Consider the following 23,926-nt stretch of genomic DNA (forward strand, 5'->3'; position numbering starts at 1 on the left):
TTCATGATATTTTTGATAAGCTCCTATCAAAAATGCTAAATATAATACTGTTCAATAATATTTTATCATACTATTGATTATAGAATCATCAATGTTTCAATAAACTACAAATAACTTTTTAAACTTTAAATCTTTTATACCCGAATTTAATTAATATATTAAAGGGGTATTTTGGACTATAGAAACAAATTATAGCTGTTTTTGAAGAATAATAAAAAAAAGTACCATTCGGCAGCCGAAATGGAAATAAATTTCATTTTATTACTTATTAATCAAAATTACAATTAGATTTTAACGTATGATTTTTATTGTAATCATTACAATCAAAGTTCACACAGTTATTACATGAAATTTTTATAATCAATTATTATTTCTGAGAGAATTAGTGAACATGTGTAGTTTTAAATAGAACCAATAAGTCGCTTGTGTAATTGACTATCAGAGCTACGACATAACTGATAACCATGATTAGAAAATAGTTATTAATGAGATCCAAAACGTTCAATCAACGGAACAGTCAATTTTGGAAGCAAACAAATTGTGTTGAATTTAATAACTATGTTATCGTTAACTAAATATTTCTAACTTCACATATCAAACAAATATTATTTTGTTATTTAAAAAAACTGTCATTAAAATAATTATTAGAGAATAATTGTAGACTGAAATATCAATGGAAAATTTATTTATATTTGAAAATATGGTTAAAATAAATTTTAATGTCAGGTACTCTCTGACTGTTTGAAAATGGTGAAGAATCAAAGTAAGTGGTACCATTTCAAATTTTATATTAATTTCAGAAATATAATAAAATACTTATCATAATTAATTTTTTTGTGTAAAAACTTTTGATAATTAGGTGATGTTAATTAGTGGGAATTCAGTTGGTAGAATTTGAATATCACTTCATTTTTTTGATATCTGAAGGAAAAATTATAAGATATGCAATTTATATGGATACTTCATTTAAAGATATAATGAATAAAATTCATTTGCATCAGTTAATAATTATAAAAAAATCGATATATTGGTGTTTTGGAACCATTTTCAAATGATCTTATTGTACATGAATTTAGATTTGAAGTTAACAATACATCGAAGGTAAATATTATACCGTATACATTAAGTAATGATCATTTTACTTTGTTACCTGCTTTAAAAATTGAAATAGATGATAAAAACGAAGATGAATAGCAAAGGTAATACACATTTCTATTTAATTATACAATTTGAAATTTTAATAAATTATAAAATTATAAAAATGAATCTAAAAAAAAAATTGAGCCGAAAAATTCTTGACTCAATTGAATTTACCTAGTTCAAGAATTTCTTTGCTATATTTACAATATAATTAAATTCGTCAAAATGATGACTTATATACGGTCTACGATTTTTTATCTTAAATCGAGTTAACTTTTTTACCATTGTAAACAGCAAATTAACATCGAGTCTGACTCATCAAATAAAAATTAACCTTATAATGCAATTAAGTAAGAAAGTTGATTTTTATCGGTGAAATAGAAGAATAAAAGTAAAAATGAACATGCTCTATAATATCATTGTCGGATAACAGTAGTGTATTGTCATTACGTGAACCCCTGGCTGGTCGTTGGGGTATCTCCAATGGCGGTTTCAATGGGGCATTAGGCCCGTTTTAGCTAGCTATTTTTAACTGGTCTCAATGAGAAAGCGTCGTCTGCTCTTCTCGATCTCACGCCCTCGTCTCATTTCCGACACGCGCCTCAGAGCACCACGCGAACAGAGCTTAAAGGCCCTGACTTTTACGATTCTGTTCGAGTGGTCGTAAAACCCAAGTTTACTACCGTCATGATTATCGAGCAAACTGCCTGCCACCTGTCGGAGCCCCACAAGTGGTTGAGAAATGATGGTAGACTTTTTATGAGATAGTTCTTCATTTACATTGATTATCTAATTTATCTCTCTTTCGGATTACTCATACATAAATGTCTATTTTAACTATTGTTTTTATTCACAACTCACGAGACACTATAGCTCTCCTGTATACGGGAGTAAATTCTCACTTTTTGATTTACGACCTTGTCAATACGTCACAATAATTTACTCAACACAATTCATCGCAAAACCTATACTAACACAACAATACATTTCAAATAACCGAGAAAATTTTTGTATAGCTTTCAGTTGGGTTAGGACAACTTATGACGGACATTACTTGCCTCGTTACAGAATTATTTATGGGGTGTTAACTTTAGGGGCGATAATCCAATGACATTTACATCCTAATATACAGTTGGATACTGCGGTAAATAGCTTGTTGTGATTTTAATATTCAATTTAACTACAAATTTCAAGTGGAAATTACAGTTATTGTTGCACAACTCATAAACGAAGCATTAGAGAGTGCTTTAAGATGGAAAAAACTTTTTTGTCTCTTCTCCTTAGCTATTTTCATTATTATACCCCGTTAAAAAAAAAAAAAAAAAAAAAAAAAAAAAATATGATTCATCATGAATTCATCATCATATAAATTCAGATTTGGAATCAAAATTAACTTTATAGTCAATTTGCCATAATATTATCCTAATTTTCTTATGAACATATCGAATAAAACAACAAACCGAATTTCATGAAATTTTTTTTTAATCTTTCATGACGTAATATATTACTATAGTCAAGCTGACTTTACGAATAACATTTTTCTGTGTTCATTCATAACTTCATTTACATATAAAAATTTGAATTAGATGCAAGTATAAAATCATTTTTATCGATAAATTCGATTAGATCTTTCGCCTTATTTTTTTATTCGTAAAAAACTTCCATGTGATCTGTAATTCGTGTTGAAAAATTATGGTAGACTTTTTAAAATAAGCTATTAAATTATACTAACTTATTTTATTTATTATTTTTTGTTTTTTTTTTGTTTTTTTTTTTTTAATTTTGACAAAATAATCAGTATAATTTTATTCCAAATTCGGTAAGCAGTTATATTTGTTTAAAAATCTAAATTTCATCTAGAATGCACTATGACCAAACATATTTTTCGCACAGGACTCACACCAGTAATTGTCAATTAAGAAAGATTGCATCTTATTAAGCAGATAATTTAATCAAGATCAATTCTGTAATGTATAAAAATTGATTTTTCACGATAGAATCAAAGAAAAAACATTTTTTTGATACTTTAAAATTCGTTTTGCCTAATGAAGGACTTAAGTATCTCAATACAACTCGGTGTCGTTTGATTGTAATTAATAATAAAAAATAAATTTCATCGTAATTCCAGCTGATGATCAGCCTAGTGAGTATAAAAAATACCGCGAGATATTTAAATTAAAAATTACGCAAATAATAGGCGATAGTAAATTTCTTTTTTCTTTTGCACTTTAAAATATAAATCAGCAATAGAATATATTTTTTATTAAAAATTCAATTAATATTATGACCTGTGTACTTTGTGATTTTCCAAACTTTTTTACTTTTTTTACTGCCACAGACATCGCAACAGAAACAGAAACAGAAAAATAAAACTGACTATTTATAAATCGCTCCCGCGTGGATAAAGAATCGTCACTAAATTTACAAGAATAGAAAAAAAAGCATTTGATACGCCACTCGACAGTATATATCGAACATAGAAATGTTTAGTAAAGCGATATCTTGAAAGTGTGATCCTGTGAATGTGTAGTGAAGCGGCAGGCACTTAAACGACGTAAAGGACGCGTTGGATGGGCCAATAATCGTTTAGACCACGTTGGGTTACGACGATGCTGGCAGTTTGAACGTCCGAATGGATATGCCGGGTTAGTTCATGGTTGATTTCAAAGGTGGCGCCCTGAATACCCATAGTTTGGCGCCGGCACGCGTGTCGAGCGCATCGCGCGAAGTTACGTGGTTTTATAGCCCGTAGTGGGAGAAAAGGGGGGCGGTGCTTGTCATGATATGGGCGTTGTTTTCAAACGGGACTACTTTCTCTCCGCGTAGTAGTTTCGTGCGATGCCGTGACGAATTCTATTCTGATTGGTCCTTAAGCACCAGCTTTCCCCTCAACACTTGTTTCTGTTGCTGGCCAACACAAATTCTAAAATTTTTAATTTCTCACTCGACTGCTGTTTCACTGTCAGTGGAATTTTTTTCTTTCAATCATTGACATCGTTAAATTTTTTAATTGTAGCTACTAGGGTTAGTCTGAATTTTAAATTTTATGACAGTTTAAGTGTTTGATAGTCAATAATGAAGCAGCGTAAGCTCATAGACTGCTCTTTTGCCGCTTTATCTTCAGCTGCTGCTAGCGACAACTACTCCGATACAGAATGCGGTTCTGAGTTTAATCCGCGGCACATCGGTAGCTTTGTTAAATTGTCAACAGGGGGCAGCAATGTGCTCCAAAAATGACAAAGACAAAGCAGTGGGAATTGCGAAGGAGAAAGCGAAAAAGGGATATCAAAAATAAAGAAGGAGTGAGCAGGCGAGTTGCCGGTTTTAGAGGTGGGAGCGAAAGAGTGAGAGAGTGCGCATATCAAGTTTTAGGCTTAGAGTGGGAGTAAACAAGAGAGAACTCTGTAAAAGTGATTGAGTTAGAGAAAGATGAATGTCACGTGTAATCGAGCCGGGTAGAAAAGAGAGGGTGGAAATGTTGGAAACGGAGGAGAGCTCGGTTATCGCTTAAGAGAGGGGTACCGACACGTGAGAAACAAAGAGGGTAGTACTGGTGTGCGCCTTGTTCCCATACACCGAGCCGCAAGAGGAGGAGTGAGTTTCTGGATTGAAGTGAGAGCGCCAAGGAGAGAAAATTCTGGTTTCTGTGAGTGGAACCGAGAAAGCTACTAAATTAAAGTGAGAGAGAGCCTCCGAGAGGCCGGAGCTAGCAAGAGACGGAATGAGTGTACAGAGTGGCGGTACACGGGGCGCGAGAAAAGCAGTAGTGTGCCGTGGACCACCGCACTGGCATACCGTGGTTCGTTACGATTCCTTTAGTACAGCTTGCGTACTTATCCAACGTCATCGGCGATTCACATTTTCTCAAGTGCTAGTGCAGTGAAGATCGTACGAGCAACCGTCAAGCTTCGTTATTAACAAGTAGCTTTTATTGAGAACAATCATTTAATTACACACATTAGTAAATACTAAATTATTATTGCTGTAATAATAATATATAATAAGTATTATTATTATTATTATTATTATTATTATTATTATTATTGGTATTATTATTGATATTATTATTATCATCATCATCGTTATTATTTATTTATTACACGTATTAACATAAACATAACAATAACTATATCGTAATCATAATTGTAATAAATAAATAAATAAATAAATTGATACAAGGTGGTTAACGATTTAAAAAGCAAACATTAATAGCTTGCATCAGGTCTTTAAAGAAAGGTCGCGTGCCAACTGGGCCGCACGGGACACCCGAAGCGGCGTTTATAGCCCGTCTTATTGCCCAGTTTATTACATCGTAACGGCTTAACGATAATCGGCCGCACGGGCCGACGAGTTCTCGGTAAAGGTCGTCCGCTTGAACAAACCATAAAACACGCTGTCATGAGCTACCCAAATACGCGCTGCGCTCTTTTAAACTATTGACGATTCTGACATAGACCAAGTTTAGCTCACCGGCCGCCGATGACTTTTACGACCTCGCGGCCGGTTTTCCCTTATTTTTACTTTGTGAATTTTACTGTCCCATTGACACTTTATCAATCTTCGTCATCATCATCATCTTCATCATCATCATCATCATCTTCATCATTATTAACTTAACTGGTGATTATTATTATTATTATTGTAATTTATAAAAAGAATTCTGTGATTTGTTTCAAAGTTTTAAAAATACGCTCGAGTTTATTTATAATTAAAAATAATCGTGTGTTTAAGTGAAAAGTGTGTTCAAGATACCCGGAATAATGAACTCGTACTTTGAGCAGAGCGCGAGTGGCTTCTACGGAAGCCACCATCATCAAACAAGTGCAGCAGGTCAGCACCATGATCCGGCGACCGCAGCAGCCTACAGCCGGTTTCCTCTTGGTCTGGGAATGTCGCCGTACGCTTCAAGCCAGCATCATCACCACACATCTAGCAGCCTGGGGATCCATCCTGGGAGCGGGACAAATACCAGGCCACCTCAGGATTCTCCGTACGACGCGAGTGTCGCGACCGCCTGCAAGCTCTACTCTTCAACCCCAGAGGCAACCGGACACACGACGTCCTCGTATTCGAGCGCAGCGATAAAAGATTGCAAGCAGCAGGAACAAGCAGTCGCTGCGGCTGCTGCAGCTCACCAAAACGGCTATGCTGCGGTGATGGCTGCAGCCGCTGTCAAGGACGTTTGGCAGTCGGCGACGTCAGGCGCGAACGGCCAAAGTAATCCCGTGGTTCGTCCATCCGCATGCACGCCTGAAGGCACGCGAGTCGGCAGCTACGGCAGTCTCGTGGGCGGCGATCCCGCCTCGAGTCCCGGTAACAACGGCTCCTCGAGGTCCCTGACTTCCTCGTGGAACACCTGCAGTCTTAACTCCACCGCGAGCCAACCGGTCGCCACTCAACTACACCAACAACCCACTGGTAACCATACCTTCTACCCCTGGATGGCCATAGCAGGTGAGTTTGCATTCATTATTTCACCTATCTGATTATCATAACTGCCGGGATTAAATATTGCCGTGCAACGCGTGCTCAACTGAATTAGGGCTACGAGAATATACCTACTCACGTGCTATCACATTTTTTATTTTAACTCAAAAATACGCACCAGATATCATCTTTCACTTTTTTTTTCTTTATCTGCTCTCTCTATTATTTTCCAAGCTTTGCTTTTAATTTTCGTGGATGTGATGATAAAAAATCGCTTTGATTCAAGAGAAAAAATTAAGAAGAATTGTTTTATCTTGAACCAAGCAGTAAATTTATTAAACTAGGATGTATTTCTTGATTTGAGTAAATTGTACTAAGTTTCATCATTTTTTTTGGTTAAGTTGAGACAAAAAAATTGTTCAAAAAGATTTTGTTCTATCAGTGTAGAAAATACCGTCATTTTTATATCGTAGAAATCTTTAGTACAGAAAAAAAATTCCTAGTTCTTTGGATAATTTGGTGATACCAATGTTGATTTTTAATTTTCGTACAAAATTTTATTTAAAGAAGGACAAGAATATCAATTATAATCTAATACAATCTTTGATAGTGAAAAGTAGATTGATAGATTAAAATAAAGTAAGCTTATCTTAATAAAAATTCTCAGTTCTTTGAAAAATTGGGTGATATTAATATTTATTTTTAATTTTCATAAATGGTCCTGTGGTTTCTCCATCAGAAACTAAAACAGACAAAAACGATAATTTGGATTTAATAGAATATACACAGAAAAAAAATGTTCATGAATCAAGTATATAATTTTGAAGAACTTAATATTCTTGATTTGAATAGAAAAATTCTTGATTTAAGGAAATTTTTCTTGATTTAAAAAAATTGTACTTGATTCAAGAATTTTTCGTCTTAATTCAAGAGAACTACCCTCTTCAAAATTATATTCTTGGTTCAAGAATTTTTCTCTTGAATCAAGTTAATTTTTTTTTTCAGTGTAATGGCATTATTTAGAAAAAATACTCAATTCAAAGTAGTAAAACGAACAGTTTATGTAATATTTAATTTTAAGTTAATTTAAACACTATGAAAAATTTTTTTTCCGTGAAAAAAAGATAGAATAAAACCAATTATTAAACCTTTTAATTATTTTAACAACAAGACAATTTTATATGATTAAGATACTTATAAGGATATGGGTTAAGAGCATCTATTAAAAGTTTTATTATTCAATTTATTATCGTCACTGAGGAAGTGAAATAAATCAACAAAGTCCAACATGAATCAAAGCTAGATTTTAAATGATTTCACTACATGATTGATTTCAAAACATCATTCTTAAGATAGAAAAAGTATCAAAAAATTAAATAAAAGTTGGAGTAGATTAAAAATTAAAAATAAGTAGAAGCAGAAAATCAATTGTAAAAAATTAACATTGCTTCATTATTCAAAGGACTAAGAATTTTTTTATTGATTTAATCAAGATGGATATGAACGATAATTTAATTTCTTAATACAGTTTTTGTAAAGCTTAGTGCGATCAATGTATATTACATTAATCATAGAGTATTAACATATTTATCGTCTCAGTGAAGCTAAAAATAGTTTATCGTCGAAGCAATCCACTCGGATGAGAATGGAACATTTTTGTAGTTTGGTGAAAGAGCATTAATGAATCGTCGACAAGCACCAATGATCGCAGTATCAATAGTAGCAGGAATAGCAATAAAAAATAGGATTAAGCAATAAATAAAAGTAACGAATGATTAAATTTAAATAAATGTTTTCTGTCGGCAATAAAATTATTCCGGTAAATATCTTCATTGAGAGTATTTATAATCGAATATAATGAGAATAAAATATCATCACACCTTCGGGATGGTATAAAACATCTCACTTTCTAATCTGATACCTGTCAAAGAGAGGGTAGGAAGAGCCGGGAATGGAGAGCCCGCTCTTGATGATCTCGAGAGCAAATCTACGGGGAAACAGAATGGAGTCAAGTGCGTGTAAAATTGTCGGGTACGCGATATATAATAGAGAATAGGTTTGGGGGCTGGGGGCTCGAGTGTCTCTTCCCCGATACGGGCAGCACACTTGCCCCTCCGGACACTGGGATTCCGGTAGTCAGCTGTTTCTATCGTCCCTCTCTATTGTCTTCTTTGTCCTGCTCCTGCTCTTGCTCCTATTCCTGTTCCTGTCTTTACTTGACGTACGCATGTATTCACATTACTATTATCGGTATCGGGACTCTTGACGTCTCTGTCTCCTTTGCTCTTTTGCACACAATCCTCCTCGATTTATATATATGTTTTGTAAAGTTACTCATTCTTGTTTAGTTTGATAAATCCTATTCCCATGCTCTTTGCCATTCTGTCCTACGCTCTTTAATATCATTCTTCAATTTTATAGTCTTTTAGTCTGTCTGGTTCACTTATTTGACAGACTTATTCCTGGTTGAACGCCCATGGTAGAATAAGATGTTTTTTTTAGCACAAAAAAAAAAAATAATTTATTATTGAAAAAAATAAACTTGTAGATAATTTAATTTTCTTTAATAGAATCATATGTGTTACTAAAATGAAATTAATCACAGCAGAGAAAAGAAATCTATTTGATTATTATGAGAGTGCATGAAATGGATTTATCAATTTTGCAAGTTTACTAATTATCGAAATGATAAAAGCAGCTTTATCCCCAGAACAAGTGCCAATATTTAAATATAAAAGGTCACTTTTCATAAAAAGTTGGTTTTATAGTTTGTCTCTAATTAAATTATACCTTTGAGAGGAAACTTTTTTTTTCTTATAAAATTTCATTAGCTCACTACGAAAATTAATTGAGCTTAATTTTTTTTCTAATTAATATAATATCTTACGGGCTAAGTTTTTTGAAAGTGAGATTTAAGTTAATAAACGAGATTTTTCTCCATGAAAAATAATTAATATTTTATCTCTTAGATATATTATCTTTAACAACTGTCTTTATTTTTAAAAAGGAAAATACAAAGTATGTTTTGTGCTTTAAAAGTTAAAAAGAATACTTAATTTTCTTTCCATAACTTTCTATTGACAAAATTAATAAAAATATCAAAACATTTTGGAAAATCAAAAGTAATTTATAAAATTTCATTCATTGTTGAATAGTATTTATTGAAAAATACTTTTCACTGTGTCGATAAAAATAAATTTTTCATCATTTGAATTATATGAATACTATCTTTGTCATGAATGACACATATGAATGTTTACAATATCATAAATAAATAGTTGTGTAGGAAGAGTAGATTAATATAGTGCAGATCAAAGAAATAATTAACGAATACTCAATCAAAACTAAAATAAACAATTTTTGTCACTTTTTACATAGTGATCTCTGGTAATTTTTAATAATAACATAAATTTAAATATAAAGCGCTAAATAAATTGTTATGACGAATCGTAAAGTAAATAATTGTCAGCATATTATTAATTTAATTGTACATTTTTTTCCAATTGTTAATTTAGAAAAAGAAACAAGAATGTGTGTTAAAAAAAAACGAGTGTACCATTAAGAAAATTTAAATGGCAAAATAAGAGGTGATCTGATAGTATATAAATTTATAAATCACATTTTAATGACTTGTTTGACTACTTTTCAATGTCAGAAACTATTTATTATTTAAATGTATTTAAGATCTTGCTTTACCTCGTAAAGCTTTCAATGAATCTTCTTAAGAATGAGGCAACAAAAGTAAGTGTTAATAGCAAGTGTTCGTCTTTTGAATTAGTGGGATAAAATGTTCTATTAAACACATTGTATTATTTTTGAATGGGACAGAGTAAATGTTCCCACACCCCCGACGGAGAAAGCATTTTGCTTTCTCTGCACTGTTAGATCACTTTCACCGGCGACTTTCCAGATGTGGCCGGGGGTATTTATGGTCCCTCATCGAAGGGTCGGTATGTCTATAGGGTAATTAGAGGGTGCAAAAGACACTGGTTTGAGGTCTTGCGTTATCTCAAACTCCTCATACCAACATAAGACATAGACACAGACACTTTTTACTTTCTCTCTGTTACTCACTGACTCTCATCTGTTTATCCTGGAAAAATGAAATAATACCATGTTATTTCATTGTTGCTCCATGCAATTGCTTCCAAGCGTACCGTTAACGGCGCACTATAATTCCGGATGCTAGGACGTAAAAATTATCTCATTGAATCCCATAAAAAATAAACAGATTTAAATTAAAAGGACCAAAAAAAATAACGTAAATAAATAATGAAGAAATTATTGATGAATAAAGTAAATAAAATAAAATTTGTTGGAGCAGAAACACGTGGTTAGTAGCCTGACTACATCAGAAGCACAAACAGAGTGTGTTCATAGGAGATTTTAGGTGCAACGTACCTCGGGGAGTAACCTCGTACAATATAAACTAGGTACGAATAGCCCTGTAACCGTAACGCTGACGTTTACGACAACGAAATCGCAGCTTGGGTCGTTTACTTCTCCATCCAGTAGTTGGAGGACCGTGCAATGGGCTGTCGGTAACACAGATACTCTTTTTTTTACCAGTTTACCGATTCAGTGTGAGGTTTATTCTCTGGACGGTGGCGCACCGCTACTCGATCATGGAAACTTATTTTTTTCTCATTCTCTTTCTCAATTTCGGCTATTGCACGCGGAGCAATTGATTTTTAAATTAATTGGTCGTAACATAAAAATTAAATTTATTTTTTTCTTTTTCTTCGTCACTTTTATATTTATGGGAAATAATTTTAATCTTTATGCGGTTGAAATTGAGTTGTCTTTAGTTTTTATGATTGAAAAAATTATGCCGACAGTAATTTTATTTATCTAAATTACTGAAATTTTTTTTGCCCAAAGATACCAAAGCTTACAACAGTACGAATTAAATTTAAATTATCGTGTAAATTTTTTTATTTAGTCGCCGCTTCCGGTATTTCAATAACTGCCATGTGTTTTTTTGAGTAATCTTTAACTTGTTAAACTGTCTACAAAATTTTATCAAGGGAAAAAATTTAAAAATGAAAAAAAAAGTACACACAACTGTCGACGTCAACGCTTATCAGTTTCGCGGTTGGAAATTCTCACACATGTGGAAATAATTATCCTAATGAAAATTTATAAGCAGTTAGTGCTATTCTCTTCAATAAAAATGTTTGCTTAATAATATCATTATTATTATTACGAGCATCTCAAGGTGTATAATTTAAATAATTTGATTACATGCAATTGTTGTTGAACTTAAAGTAAACTTTAACACAATGAAATCGAGAGTGTGAATAGGTTGTCGAAGATAGGCGTGTGTGAACGGATGATCGAGTAGCACTGCCTCTGGCTCCATCAACGAGAGAGCCAAGAGGTATCTTGTCTTGGCACATATATCTACACATGGGTCACACACCAATGGCCTCTAACTAAAGAGGCAGTCCCAAGTGGATCTCAGTATTCATGTGTGTATTTGAGATGCCTTCCTTGTGTTGTTCCGTGGCCTGGATGGAGGATGATGTACGTGCGACGCTCTGACTTACTACGCCCTTTTCCCTTCTCCCCGCCTGTCTCGCTTACCTATTACTCGTTTCAAAAACATTCGTACTAGTTTAAAAATTAACCAAAAGTTACTTTCATGTTCACAATCTGCGCCATATCACGGTTTTTATATTTTTTAGCATAATAATAATAACTTATGCCTGAATTGTATTTTGGAGTATGAATTTTATTAAATATATAGTTAACTATATTTTATAAATTTTTACAAAAAAAAAAAAAAAAATAAAACAAAATTGAAAAATTAAACACTTCCATTTTTTTAATCAAAAGTTGAAATTTAATTTTTTTTTAATTTTCATATAATTCAATTTTTGGACATTGTTATAGTATCTATCATCAATCTACTAAATAGTAGCACAGAAAAAATAATTCTAGAAACAAAAAAAATTCCCGTTTTACATTAAAAAAATTTTTATGCTAAATATTCAGCACAATTGAGTGTTGATTTGATAATTATATTGAATGAAAACAAAAAAGTATAAAACATTTAACATAAAAATTTTTTTGCCACAATGACGGATAATTTTTTAATGTATACAATTATTACCCAATATAATTAAAGATAAAAAATTTTAATCAGAAAAACAATTAATTTTATTACTGATAAACAAAATTTTTTGTAACCGATAAAGCTAATTCGACTTTTTCTTTCGTTAAAAATTATATTTAATTAAGCTAATTTACTTATGAATTATTATGATAAAAATTTTTGTCTAACTCTTTATTAGTTACTTAACATAATTATATTTGTCACATGCAAAGTAAGGGATGAAAATGAATGTCAAAGGTTACTGGAGTTTTCGAATAATTTGAGAAAATAGTTAATTTCAGAGAAATAAAAATTCACTGTTCATAAATAAATAACTGAAAAACAAAAAAATAAATCAATACATATGTAGAATTTAAAAATCAGTTGTTAACTCATCCGTGAATGAAAAGCATCCCCAGCAGTAAACCTTAGTAATTCAGTGTGAAAAGAATTTAAGTCGTGATACTATGATGCGCCATTAATTTAGCGGACGTCCTCAAACCCGAATTATTTGTCTTGCCTGGAATTCCAGAGGACTAAGTGTCAAGAGTACAAAAAAAGTGAGATTTTAAACGAGAAAAGAGTCAGAGCCGTAGTATAGTAGTGTATATTGTATAGAATATAGAGAATATGTAGAATAGAGTTTGTGTGTGACTGCCGTCGGTGCGCGCGCGACCTAGTACTACCATACAAAACTGGCTGACGTGTGCGATGCAACCTTCTCCCTCATTTTGATAAATAACCTGTTCGCATGTACAGTAAAGCAAGCTAGCTTCTCTTGGGTTACACCTATGCATACACAATATACAAATACCTGTACGGTATACACAGTAGAGTACATAGAACAGAGACTATTTCACTATCATGCTGTTTTGTAAATTTTATACTATACGACAAAGAGTTATGTCCTCACCCACAACCCGCAACCTACGAGTAATTCTCTCTACACCGTCGACGGACGCCTATCAATTAGTATTCTCACGGTGACATTAAACCACCGAGGTGGCTGACGAGAAAAGTTTCAACATTCATTTATAACTTTTTCGCACATACATCGCCCCAAACAATTATTATTTCTGTGTACTCCCGTTTTTATAAATTAATTTACTGCACGGCAATCAGTAAAGTGTTATTCTTTATTCTTCATTTTTCATGTGGCATTGCATACCAGTCCAATATACAATATATAACTTATACACTTTTTGTTATCAAATATTGCACGATGAAAGCTCAACAAATTCTGGGCAATTAACGTCAACTCTATAATTAACATTGATACCCTCTTTTAATTTTTTGCACTCCCCTCAAAGCGTTTGCGCCCGTACTCAATTAATCCTCTTTGAGTTAGTTCGATGTAATCACCAAGGCGGAAACTGGAAATAGATCTCCATGTGCACATAACTCGTTTATACTTTTTGCACTTTTAAGCATTACCTATATAAATGTATATAAATATATAAATGTATAAATGTATCCTCTTTTCTCTGGTCTACCTGAAGGTGCAACTATACCCTGCATCCGCCCTGATAGGCAGCCATTACAGGTAGCACCTGCTACCCAGACTAAAAGCCACAATGCCGTCATTGCCGACCACGTACACAACAAACTTTTAAGTTGTACAGTCCAGTGGCCTTTGCTTTCAATCCTTGTACTTACTCGCGCGGTTCAGTATGCAATGTAAATGTAGGTACTTTTGCAGTATATTCTCCATCAGTATGTTATGCTGTAGTGAGTTCGTGTGTGTCTGGGAAAAAGGTCAAGTTTTGAGGATAATACTCGTCAAGACCGAGAAGAATACTTTTCCCATCAGAACATCACATCGCAAAGATAGTTCATTTTTGTTCATCCCATCGTATAATTCCTTTCTGTTCTGTTGGTCGTGGTCATCTCTTGTTGAGTTGTTGGATGATTCCGTGGCATGGCCTTCATTGGGATACTCAAACTAAACCCAGCCCCGTGTTGAAGTTGTTCTGTTGTGTTCTGTTCACTCAACTGACGCGGCATGTCTCAAACTAGAGACCATAAAAGACTACTTCGATCACTTATTCCTTGTACCTGTTCATACACGTCAATTTTCCTGTAGCTATTTATGTTCTTTATGTATTCTTCTCTCTTTTGCGATAGCCGCGAGTGCCTGCACAAGACGCAATATTCATGTACTAACATGTTTTTAAATCTTTAAAAAACTTTAAATTATTTTATACTGATTATACCTTTCAATCATGATTTTACAATTTTTTATTTTCGTATCTTTTACAATTCATCACGAAATATCACTTAATGCTATAAGTGTATATTATAATAAAATTTTTGAGTTAATTTAAACGCAACAGTGTGACACAATGAACCAAGTTTAGTCTTGACTTATTTGAAAATAAGGTGCAATACAATATTAATGCAGTTAAAAGTTAGATGAACTACTTTAGCGACATATTTAACGGAGTGCTGGGAGATATTAGGCAGGCGTTAACGGACGTTACGTGTCGTAGCGTGTGTGGACAAACGTCGCCCGTTGTGCCATTAACCAGTGCAATTTACGACGCCGCGGTAGTGGTTACCCACTAACTCAGCACGTTCTTTGTCATGCTTTTCCACAGCATCAAATCTTCATTTTAGACCTGTCATCGCATAAACTATTTGAATATGTAAACAACTCACTGTTAAATTCATGGACATTTAAAGTCTATTTTATACTCTTTTATTATTTTATACTTTATGTCAAACGGTTAACGTTTGAGTTGTTTAACTCTGTACAAGTGCACATTCTTCAGAAGTTCCCTTGAAGAAAAATTACAAAAAAATGTGTTTTTGAGTAACAAAAATATAAACTTACAAAAAAAGTTTACTTAAATGAAAACAAATCTTAAAAAGACCTAAGTTATTTTTAAGCAAGAACAAATTTTTTTGAAACTATAAAATTTTCTTAGCTTAAAGAATTTTCATTTTAACAAAAATATTTTTTTTTTTTTAACATTTTCTTGAGCCAAGAAAATTCGTTCTTCAATGAATAATTTATTCTTTTTATACAAAAAAATAAATCAAATTTAATTAATACAATATTTTCAAATTCTTGTGAAATTCAACATAAAAAATTGAAAAATTGATTTTTTTAAACATTTTTTATTTTATACTTTTTTACAGTTGATTTATGAATCTTCCAATAAAAATTTACAAATTTTTTTATATTCTATTTTTAAGTTTAAAAATCAAAATTTTTGTCTAATTTTTTATTGAAATTTATTTATCATCATTTTACGAGAATTGTACTATTTTTTTCTAAAGAAAAAAAAATTAAACGAGTTGAATAATTGTTATGATATCATGATTTAAAAATTTTTATGAATTTTATTCAAAATAAACAATAGTATATTACACTATAAGGGCAGAAAGTTTGAGATTTCTGCACTGCGCGCCATGATGCCCGAGGCGTAGCCGAGAGCTCTCAAACTTCTGCCCGTATAGTGTATACTATTTTTCTTTATAGCCGGTCGAAAGTACGTAAAATAATTAATGTACTGCATCGAAAAAGAATTGATGCCTGCCCCCGGCACGAGCGAAGCGAGTGCTGCTGGTCGGGGGGGCAGGCATCAAATAAAAAAATTTTAATGTAAAATCAAATAAAAAATGATTAACAAACATTTTTTTTGAAACATTTATAGATTAAATAAAACTGAAATTTCTTGAATTCAACAAACATAATAAAGATTATTCTCGGTTAAAAATAAAAAAAAACGAGCATATTATCTGAAAATGAACAATAATTAATAAAAATCAAATTAAATTGTTGTTACTGCGTACATTTTTCTAAATAATTCATTAATTACATAAAGTTGATCCATTTTACACACGTCACTGTCAAACTGAATCTTAGTACAGTACAACCTGGTTATAAGTTACATTGGATGATCTACTCACTCTTACGACAGTTATATCTTTATCTATATATGAAATATTTCATGTAAGTAGAAGAAAGAAAGAAATAAATATAACCAAGTTGTTTTGTACCATCAATCGTAAATGATCAGCGTAAACAAAACATAGTTAGTAACAAATGACTAATGTCAGTCGCGGTAACGAAAGCATTTTATGCTCCCGCTGTTATAGAGGGCAAATGTGTAGCTTGACCAATGCACGAATCTTTAGCTTTCTGCCTCGAAATAGGTGCAAAAGATGCGTACTTTCGACCGAGGTATAAAAAAAAAAAGTTTCGTCAAAGTAAATTTTTTGACGTTTCATTTTCTAAAAACTAGGCGATCGTGAACCAAAAAATTACCTGACTTTTTCATACATTTGCATTCCTATCTATCTTTTACAAAGTTCAAAAAATATTTCTAAGACATTTTCATGAATATTATTTCTTATCTATTTCATTTGCAGTCACAATACTCAACCAAAAATTGGATTAAAAAAATGTATCTTTTAAACAAGTTTTACCGATTTTAAATCCAAATTTTTTTTCATGGGAAATTAACCAGGTGTACCATAAATGGATTATTTATTTCAATTGATTTTTATAAATTACTTCCTCAATTTGAAATGAAAATATCCTTTAAAAAAGTTATTTAAATTTAACAAAAGCTTGTGAGCGTACTTTGCTCTTTCTTCACTCAATATAAAACTTGAAACAGGTTTTCCAGCTCAAGCAATACCGGCAGTCATTACATTGATTTACAGTAATTCAAATATTCACATAATATAATTTATTTGATTAGTTGAATTAGGTAAGAGATAATACAGTTGACATTATCATTATACCGGACAATAATTTTTCAATATATCTTCATTAACGTTTTTCTGTTAATTATTTATAACATGTTTAAATATTTTATAGTATATATTAGTGCAGTTAATATATATTGTTAAATAATTGAGTCAATAGTACTGATGTGGAGATTGTGATATAATAAATACTTTCTGGAAACACTTACGGTCCAATACCATGGCAATAAACCGTGAACGTGAGTATTTCGAGGTTACCAAGGTGGAAGAAGTTGGAACGTGGAGGACGTAGCTCGTAATTCGGCTCGGTACAGGCAATAAAACTTAGTGTTCCGTTCACAGGCACGTTCATCTTCACACGTCAATTGTGTCCCGGGATCATGCCGAATAAGATACACTAGTCAATCTATTGCCTAAGTCACCCAATACCAATACCAATACAAATATATTCCTCGGGGTCGAAATTCTCTATCCTCTGTCCTCTGTATGTTGTAAAAATCATTTGAATATTTTACAGCCCCCACGTACCGTTACCATTTTATTCTCTTTTCGCCGAAAAATATCGTAAAACGACCCAATCTGAGAACAATACCAAACGAATAACTGTTGGTTTAACCTCTCGTTTATTGCTTTGGGTCGTTACTTAATATTTAACTTGTCGGTTAGGCCTTCAGAATAACTTCTGTCTTCAGTCCCTTGTATTTTAAACTACATTTAGTCTTCAGTCTCGTCAAAACCACCGTTCGCTTTACATCTTCATTTCTATCTAGTCAGTGCAAGTTTTTTCAGTTTATTTTATTTGTGTCAGTTTAGGTTTTAAAGATAATTAATAACAATAATCAGATAAATAAAATAAAAAGAGTCATTATTGTCAGCTTAATGTGTCACATAAATATTGGTTAGTTTGATAAAAAGTGATGAGCTTGGAGATCAAAGAACTAGTTACCTCATAAATCTCGTCCGAACTGATTTAAACGACTGTATTGTCAAAATAATTTAATCATACTGGAGAGTAAGATTGATTGCCATTGAACGGATAAATAAATTGTAGTTTAAAAAATTAAAAACACACTTTAAGAGCAAACCAAACTAAAAAAAGTGAAAAGTTATTTGGAATCATTTTCAATAAATTTTCGATAAGAATAGAGGAATTGATAATATAATTTATTGATTGTAAAGAAAGCACGGGATGCAAAGAAGTTCTGAGACTAAGAAATTTTTTTTTGATGGCTTAAGTAAAATTTAGTGAAACCAAAAATTGATCTTGATTTAACTTTTTTCTTTCAAAATTTTCCTCTCAATTTTTTTATCAGTATGCTTAATATCAAATGTTGTAAATATTGTTAAAAGTAAAATTTTTATCAAAATATCTTCAAAAACAATCTACGCTTTTTTTACTATAAAATAAATTTTTTTATTGACTAATTTATTCTGATTTTGAATTTATTGAAAATAGATCAAAATTATTTTTAATTTTCAGTTTATTAAAATTTAGTTTATTTCAAATTTATGAGAATGATTAAAAATCAAAAGTATTAGATTTTAATATTTCTTTTATTTAAAAGAACAATATTATAAAATTATTGTGTTGCCATCAGGCTTTAATACTTTTGTAAATTTTCAAATTGATCAGACACATTAAAGTTGATAAAAATGGCGTTAAAAGATTTCGTTACATCAATTTATAAATACATAAAGATTAAACAAAAAAAAGCGTGGAAAAAATTGTTAGTGTTGAAGTTCGAAGTCCATCGATTTCAATTTTTGGTTTTCGTCATAAATGTACTATGCATAAAAAATTATTAAAGAAGTACATTAAAGGAAGCAGTAATTTATGTTGTTACGACAAATTGCAAGAAGCCTTGCCATTAGTGAGGAGAATGCAAATTGCTAAGGTCGCAAAATAATTTGCGAAACTAAATGTGATTAAGAAGAAATAAGAGGGGAAGAATCAAAACGATAAGAATGAAGAGGAAGAAAAAAAATAATAATAACTGAAGAACGAATTTTCAGTGTCGAATCATCAAATCTCTTTTTCTTGAATCTCCTCGCTTAAAGATCCCGTTCGTTGAGATAACCGGAATGAACAACAAAACAAGACACCTGAATTTTGTGATAACTACAGCAGGTTGTGTACCTCCATTCGAATGCAATTCAAAAGCGATTCCGGCTGTTGAAACTGCCTGATTGCATCAAAGAAACAGTAAACTGTAACATTGATATCGGTTGCAGTTAAAAAAAAAGGAAATAATAATAATAAATAAAATACGTTTATTACTTGAGTGCTCCTTCAGATTCAGAAACTACAAAATTCGCTTGCGAAACAAGTTTTTCATGGTACGCTTAGCTTATAATTCTGCAGTTCATCTAGATTCAGTACTGATCGATATCTATCGACGTTATTAGCTTCTGAATATCATGTAAAAATAAACTGTGATAGTGTGAAGAAATTCATTTACGTAATAGCATCTGGGTGGTCTGCAGCTTCATTTTTTTTTATTTATATTCAAGATAAATTGAGAACACAATAAAGTAAAAAAGAAATTAGCTCATGCACTGCGATGAATACAAAAAATTATAATTGTAATAAATGTTTCATTTAGTGACATACTGAAAACAATCGATTGATTAATGCTTTTATTTATTATTCAAGTGCCGTTTGTTGCTGAATATTTATGGTTAATTATTCTTATGACACTAATAGTCATTTAAATCAATCTTTCTATTATATTGTTTAATTCCAGTAACCTCAGTGAATTCGAATTAAAAATGATATGATACACTTTTTGTCTTTTGGCTTTATTGGCTGACTGTATAACTCATTGTTCTGAATGCTGTTGTGCTCAGCTCGAATTGCTAATATAAATGCATATGTGATGTTATTCATGATTTATTAATTTTAGCTTATATTGTATAAATTAATAATTCAGAAATGCTTTGGTTAATCTATCTTACTAATTATTTATCTCTAAATTGTGGATGTTCATTTCAAAATTTCATAATTGCCCCGTTTGATTCATTTCAATTTACATATTATTAATTGATTTGGGGGTTAATTTATTTAGAATATTATTAGATTTTTTATTTCAATTACGTGAATATTAATTTTTTGTTTTATCAATTGGAATTCTAGTTTTTAAAGGTAAATTTAATTTATGAACTTGAAACATTTTAATAATTTTGTTCAAAATTTAAATTAAAAAAATGTTCGAATATTCAATTTTTAATTTTCTACAATTTCTTTATTAAAAAAAAAAAATTTTTTCATATTTTATGGGTGTTCTTTTATAGCAAAACATCAATTTTTTTATCAAAGTAAATGAAAAATTTTTCAACGCATCAATTCGTCGATTTAAAAATTTTTTTAACAAACATTAAACATATATTATTATTCTAATCAATGATTAAATTTTCTCACTATTTTTCCATACAGAATTTATTGAAATCTTTTTCAAATTTATTTAAAAAATTACAAAAGAACGAATACAATCTTAAAACAATAAAATTCTGAAGATAAAAATAAAAAAAAATTTTTAAACTTGTCTACAACAAAAAGATAAAAAAGATTGAAATATTGCTTAGAAACCTAATATGCCCCTATTATCAGCACAACACAATTAAATTCGAATATTTATTACATTTTCAACGTTCCCATTAAATTTCCCGGGCTCTCGTATAAATAAAATATTTATGCTAATTGATGTTAAATAATAAACAATAATTAATTAAAATATTCACCCGGTTTATCAGCAATAAAGCCCATTGAGTAGTAATTAAACTCGAATAAAAAGCCAATAATTGGGTCGTTTTGTCACTAATTGACATTTAGTTTATTACTTTACTTTGTGAAGTACATGAGGAAGTACTTTCGAATAATAAATTTCAGAGCATTCACTCAGTAGTGGTGTACTGTACTGTAGACTCGTTATTCATAAAAGAAATAAATAAGCGAGGCAAAAGAGCATGGAGTATGCTTTCGACACCGTCGGATCGCAAGTAAGAATTTCATGGGCATGAGTGGTTTTATCCTTGAGAGCTACACATTTTCAGTCTCATGTTCATGTTACTTTTATTTACCTGTATTCGTATTAGGTTTTACTGCAAAAAGCTTTTTATTTTATCCGATGAAAACAATAGAATTAAACAACCACGTGAGAATTGTTTTTAAATGTTAACACTTGTAGTTTTCGACTTCTTAAATCATTCCAGCTATATGCTAACCGGGTTCTTTCTTCTGTCATTATGCCACTAATATAAACATAGTGTTGTTATATATGTATACATTTGTTATACACACGTGTAATATAATGTTTTAAATGTGTAATAATATGTGAGTGTGTGCGTGTGTAACTCGATGCTGCAGATCCGCATGTAGAAAAAATTGGTATTCATACTGTCGATTGCTCATTACTTACACGATGTTAAATTACACCTGCTCACTCACATCTCTCACGCTCCCCATCCCTATAATAATATTATTTAGTTTTTATTCCGATTCGCTACTTTATTATTATACATAAATCGGATTATTTTTTTTATTATACTTATTTATTTATTTCGGTGATACTACTCGATGTTCCGTGCAGTATTTGGGCTGTTGAATAATAAAACATTTGATATACCGAAATGATCGATTGCATTTATAACAAGATCGTCGACTGGCAGAAGATCTTGACCACTCCTTCTAGGTAATGTTAGGTCTACGTGCAACTCCACAATTTCTCTCTTCTCTTTTCGCTCCATCATTTCTTCACCCTTTCGTTTTCTTCTTGTCGACCACAAAAGATTCTCTCCACCTAGTAATTTATTTCATGGAAGTAGAAATTTGTTGCGAATCAAAACTGCCACGTTGCCGCATTCTCAATAGTTGAACCTCCAAACCGGATACGATCTTTACATCTTTTTTTATTATTTTTATCTTCTTTGTTTACATTGGATTTTTTTATCAGATTTAACTTTTATACTTCATTGAATCAAATCACTTTAAATCAGTGCATTTATTTTTTGTTTGTGTCTTCTTATGCAGTCATTTTTTGTTATTAATCTAAATCTAATAAAATGGATATTAAGTGGGATATTCTTGGAATTTTTTTACGATATTTTTATATATTTATAAATTTATTAATTTTTTTGCATTGAAAAAAAATGTTATCTCATAAAAAGTAACTTTGTTCAGCCAATATATTTATTATTTCTTAACTTTGAATGACATGTATCAATTACTCAAATATTTACATTTATTTATATTAAATTACACCTGTGAAATAATATTGATTGCAAAAATTTCTCGCTTAATATATGATTATTAATTATATAGTATTTTGCGTTATAGATTAAAGATATAAGTAACTTAATAATTTTTTAAATTATAATAATATTTTGACAGAAAAAAAATTTTATTTGAAATAAGAAAATTGACTTGAGTTGTTTTGGAGCAAGAATACATTTTTTGACTCAGTAAAACATTACTGCAGCCAAAATAATTTTTCTAGTCCAAACAGTTATCTTTCATCAAATTAATTAATTTTCTAACGAAAATGTTTTTTTTTTTTTTCTGTAGAATGATTTAAGAATAATTTTTTTTTTCTAATAAAAATGAAAATAGAGTACCCGTGTAAAAAATCGTCTTAAAATTGTCTTAAAATTGTCGTTCGTTTAAGATCTTAAACGTGACACAAACCAAGACTATTTTAAGACGCCAAAAAAATTCCGAGAGCAGATTTTTGAAAATTTGGTTTTCGAATTTGTTGTGAAAATTAATTTTTAGACGATTTTACGACTTTCTAACCGCAATATTTTTGAGTAAGATGTTTTTAAATTGAATTTAAAATTATTATCTGACAATTTTAAGACTTTTTTAAGACGTTCCGTTTTAATGTTCCGGGGCTCTGTCGCTGTTAGCCCATCTTAAAATAGTCTAAATTTTTTTTTAAGATTTTTTTAAGACTAATTTAAGATAATTTTAAGACAATTTAAAGACGTTCCATAATAATTTTCTGGAGCTGTCATTGTGATATCATCTTATAATATTTCAAGACGATTTTAAGACTATTTTAAGATTTAAGTCTTAAAATAATTTTTAAATTAGTCTTAAAAAAATCTTAAAAAAAGATTTAGAGACTATTTTGAAATGAGCAAACAGCAACAGAGCCCTGGAACATTAAAACAGAACGTCTTAAAAAAGTCTTAAAATTGTCAGATAATAATTTTTTAACAATTTTAAATTCAATTTAAAAACATCTTACTCAAAAATATTGCGGTTAGAAAGTCGTAAAATCGTCTAAAAATTAATTTTCACAAAAAATTCGAAAAGCAAATTTTCAAAAATCTGCTCTCGGATTTTTTTTTTTGGCGTCTTAAAAGAGTCTTAAAATAGTCTTGGTTTGTGTCACGTTTAAGATCTTAAACGAACGACAATTTTAAGACGAATTTTTTTTACACGGGTAATAATTAAATTATATTTGAGTGAGTAAAGAGATTTATTTTAATTATATTCGAAGCAAAAGCTAATTTTCTTGAGCTGCAATTTTGTTGATTATATTT

At 30.9% G+C, this 23,926-nt stretch overlaps 1 protein-coding gene across 4 annotated transcripts in view; it reads left to right on the forward strand.

The window, feature by feature from the left end:
• Positions 1-5,239: 5,239 nt before the first annotated feature.
• LOC123275425 (homeotic protein ultrabithorax) overlaps positions 5,240-23,926 on the forward strand; it is a 171,476-nt gene continuing 152,789 nt past the window's right edge. For 3 of the 4 annotated variants that reach the window (XM_044743541.1, XM_044743543.1, XM_044743542.1), the window contains exon 1: positions 5,244-6,594. In XM_044743541.1, coding sequence (XP_044599476.1) covers positions 5,901-6,594 — 694 coding nt within the window. In that variant the 5' untranslated portion in view covers positions 5,244-5,900. Of the gene's footprint in view, positions 6,595-23,926 lie in introns of all 4 variants that reach the window. The other variant, XM_044743544.1, reaches the window with a different exon arrangement.

This window comes from Cotesia glomerata, linkage group LG1 (genome assembly GCF_020080835.1).
Source record: "Cotesia glomerata isolate CgM1 linkage group LG1, MPM_Cglom_v2.3, whole genome shotgun sequence".
Lineage (NCBI taxonomy): Eukaryota > Metazoa > Arthropoda > Insecta > Hymenoptera > Braconidae > Cotesia > Cotesia glomerata.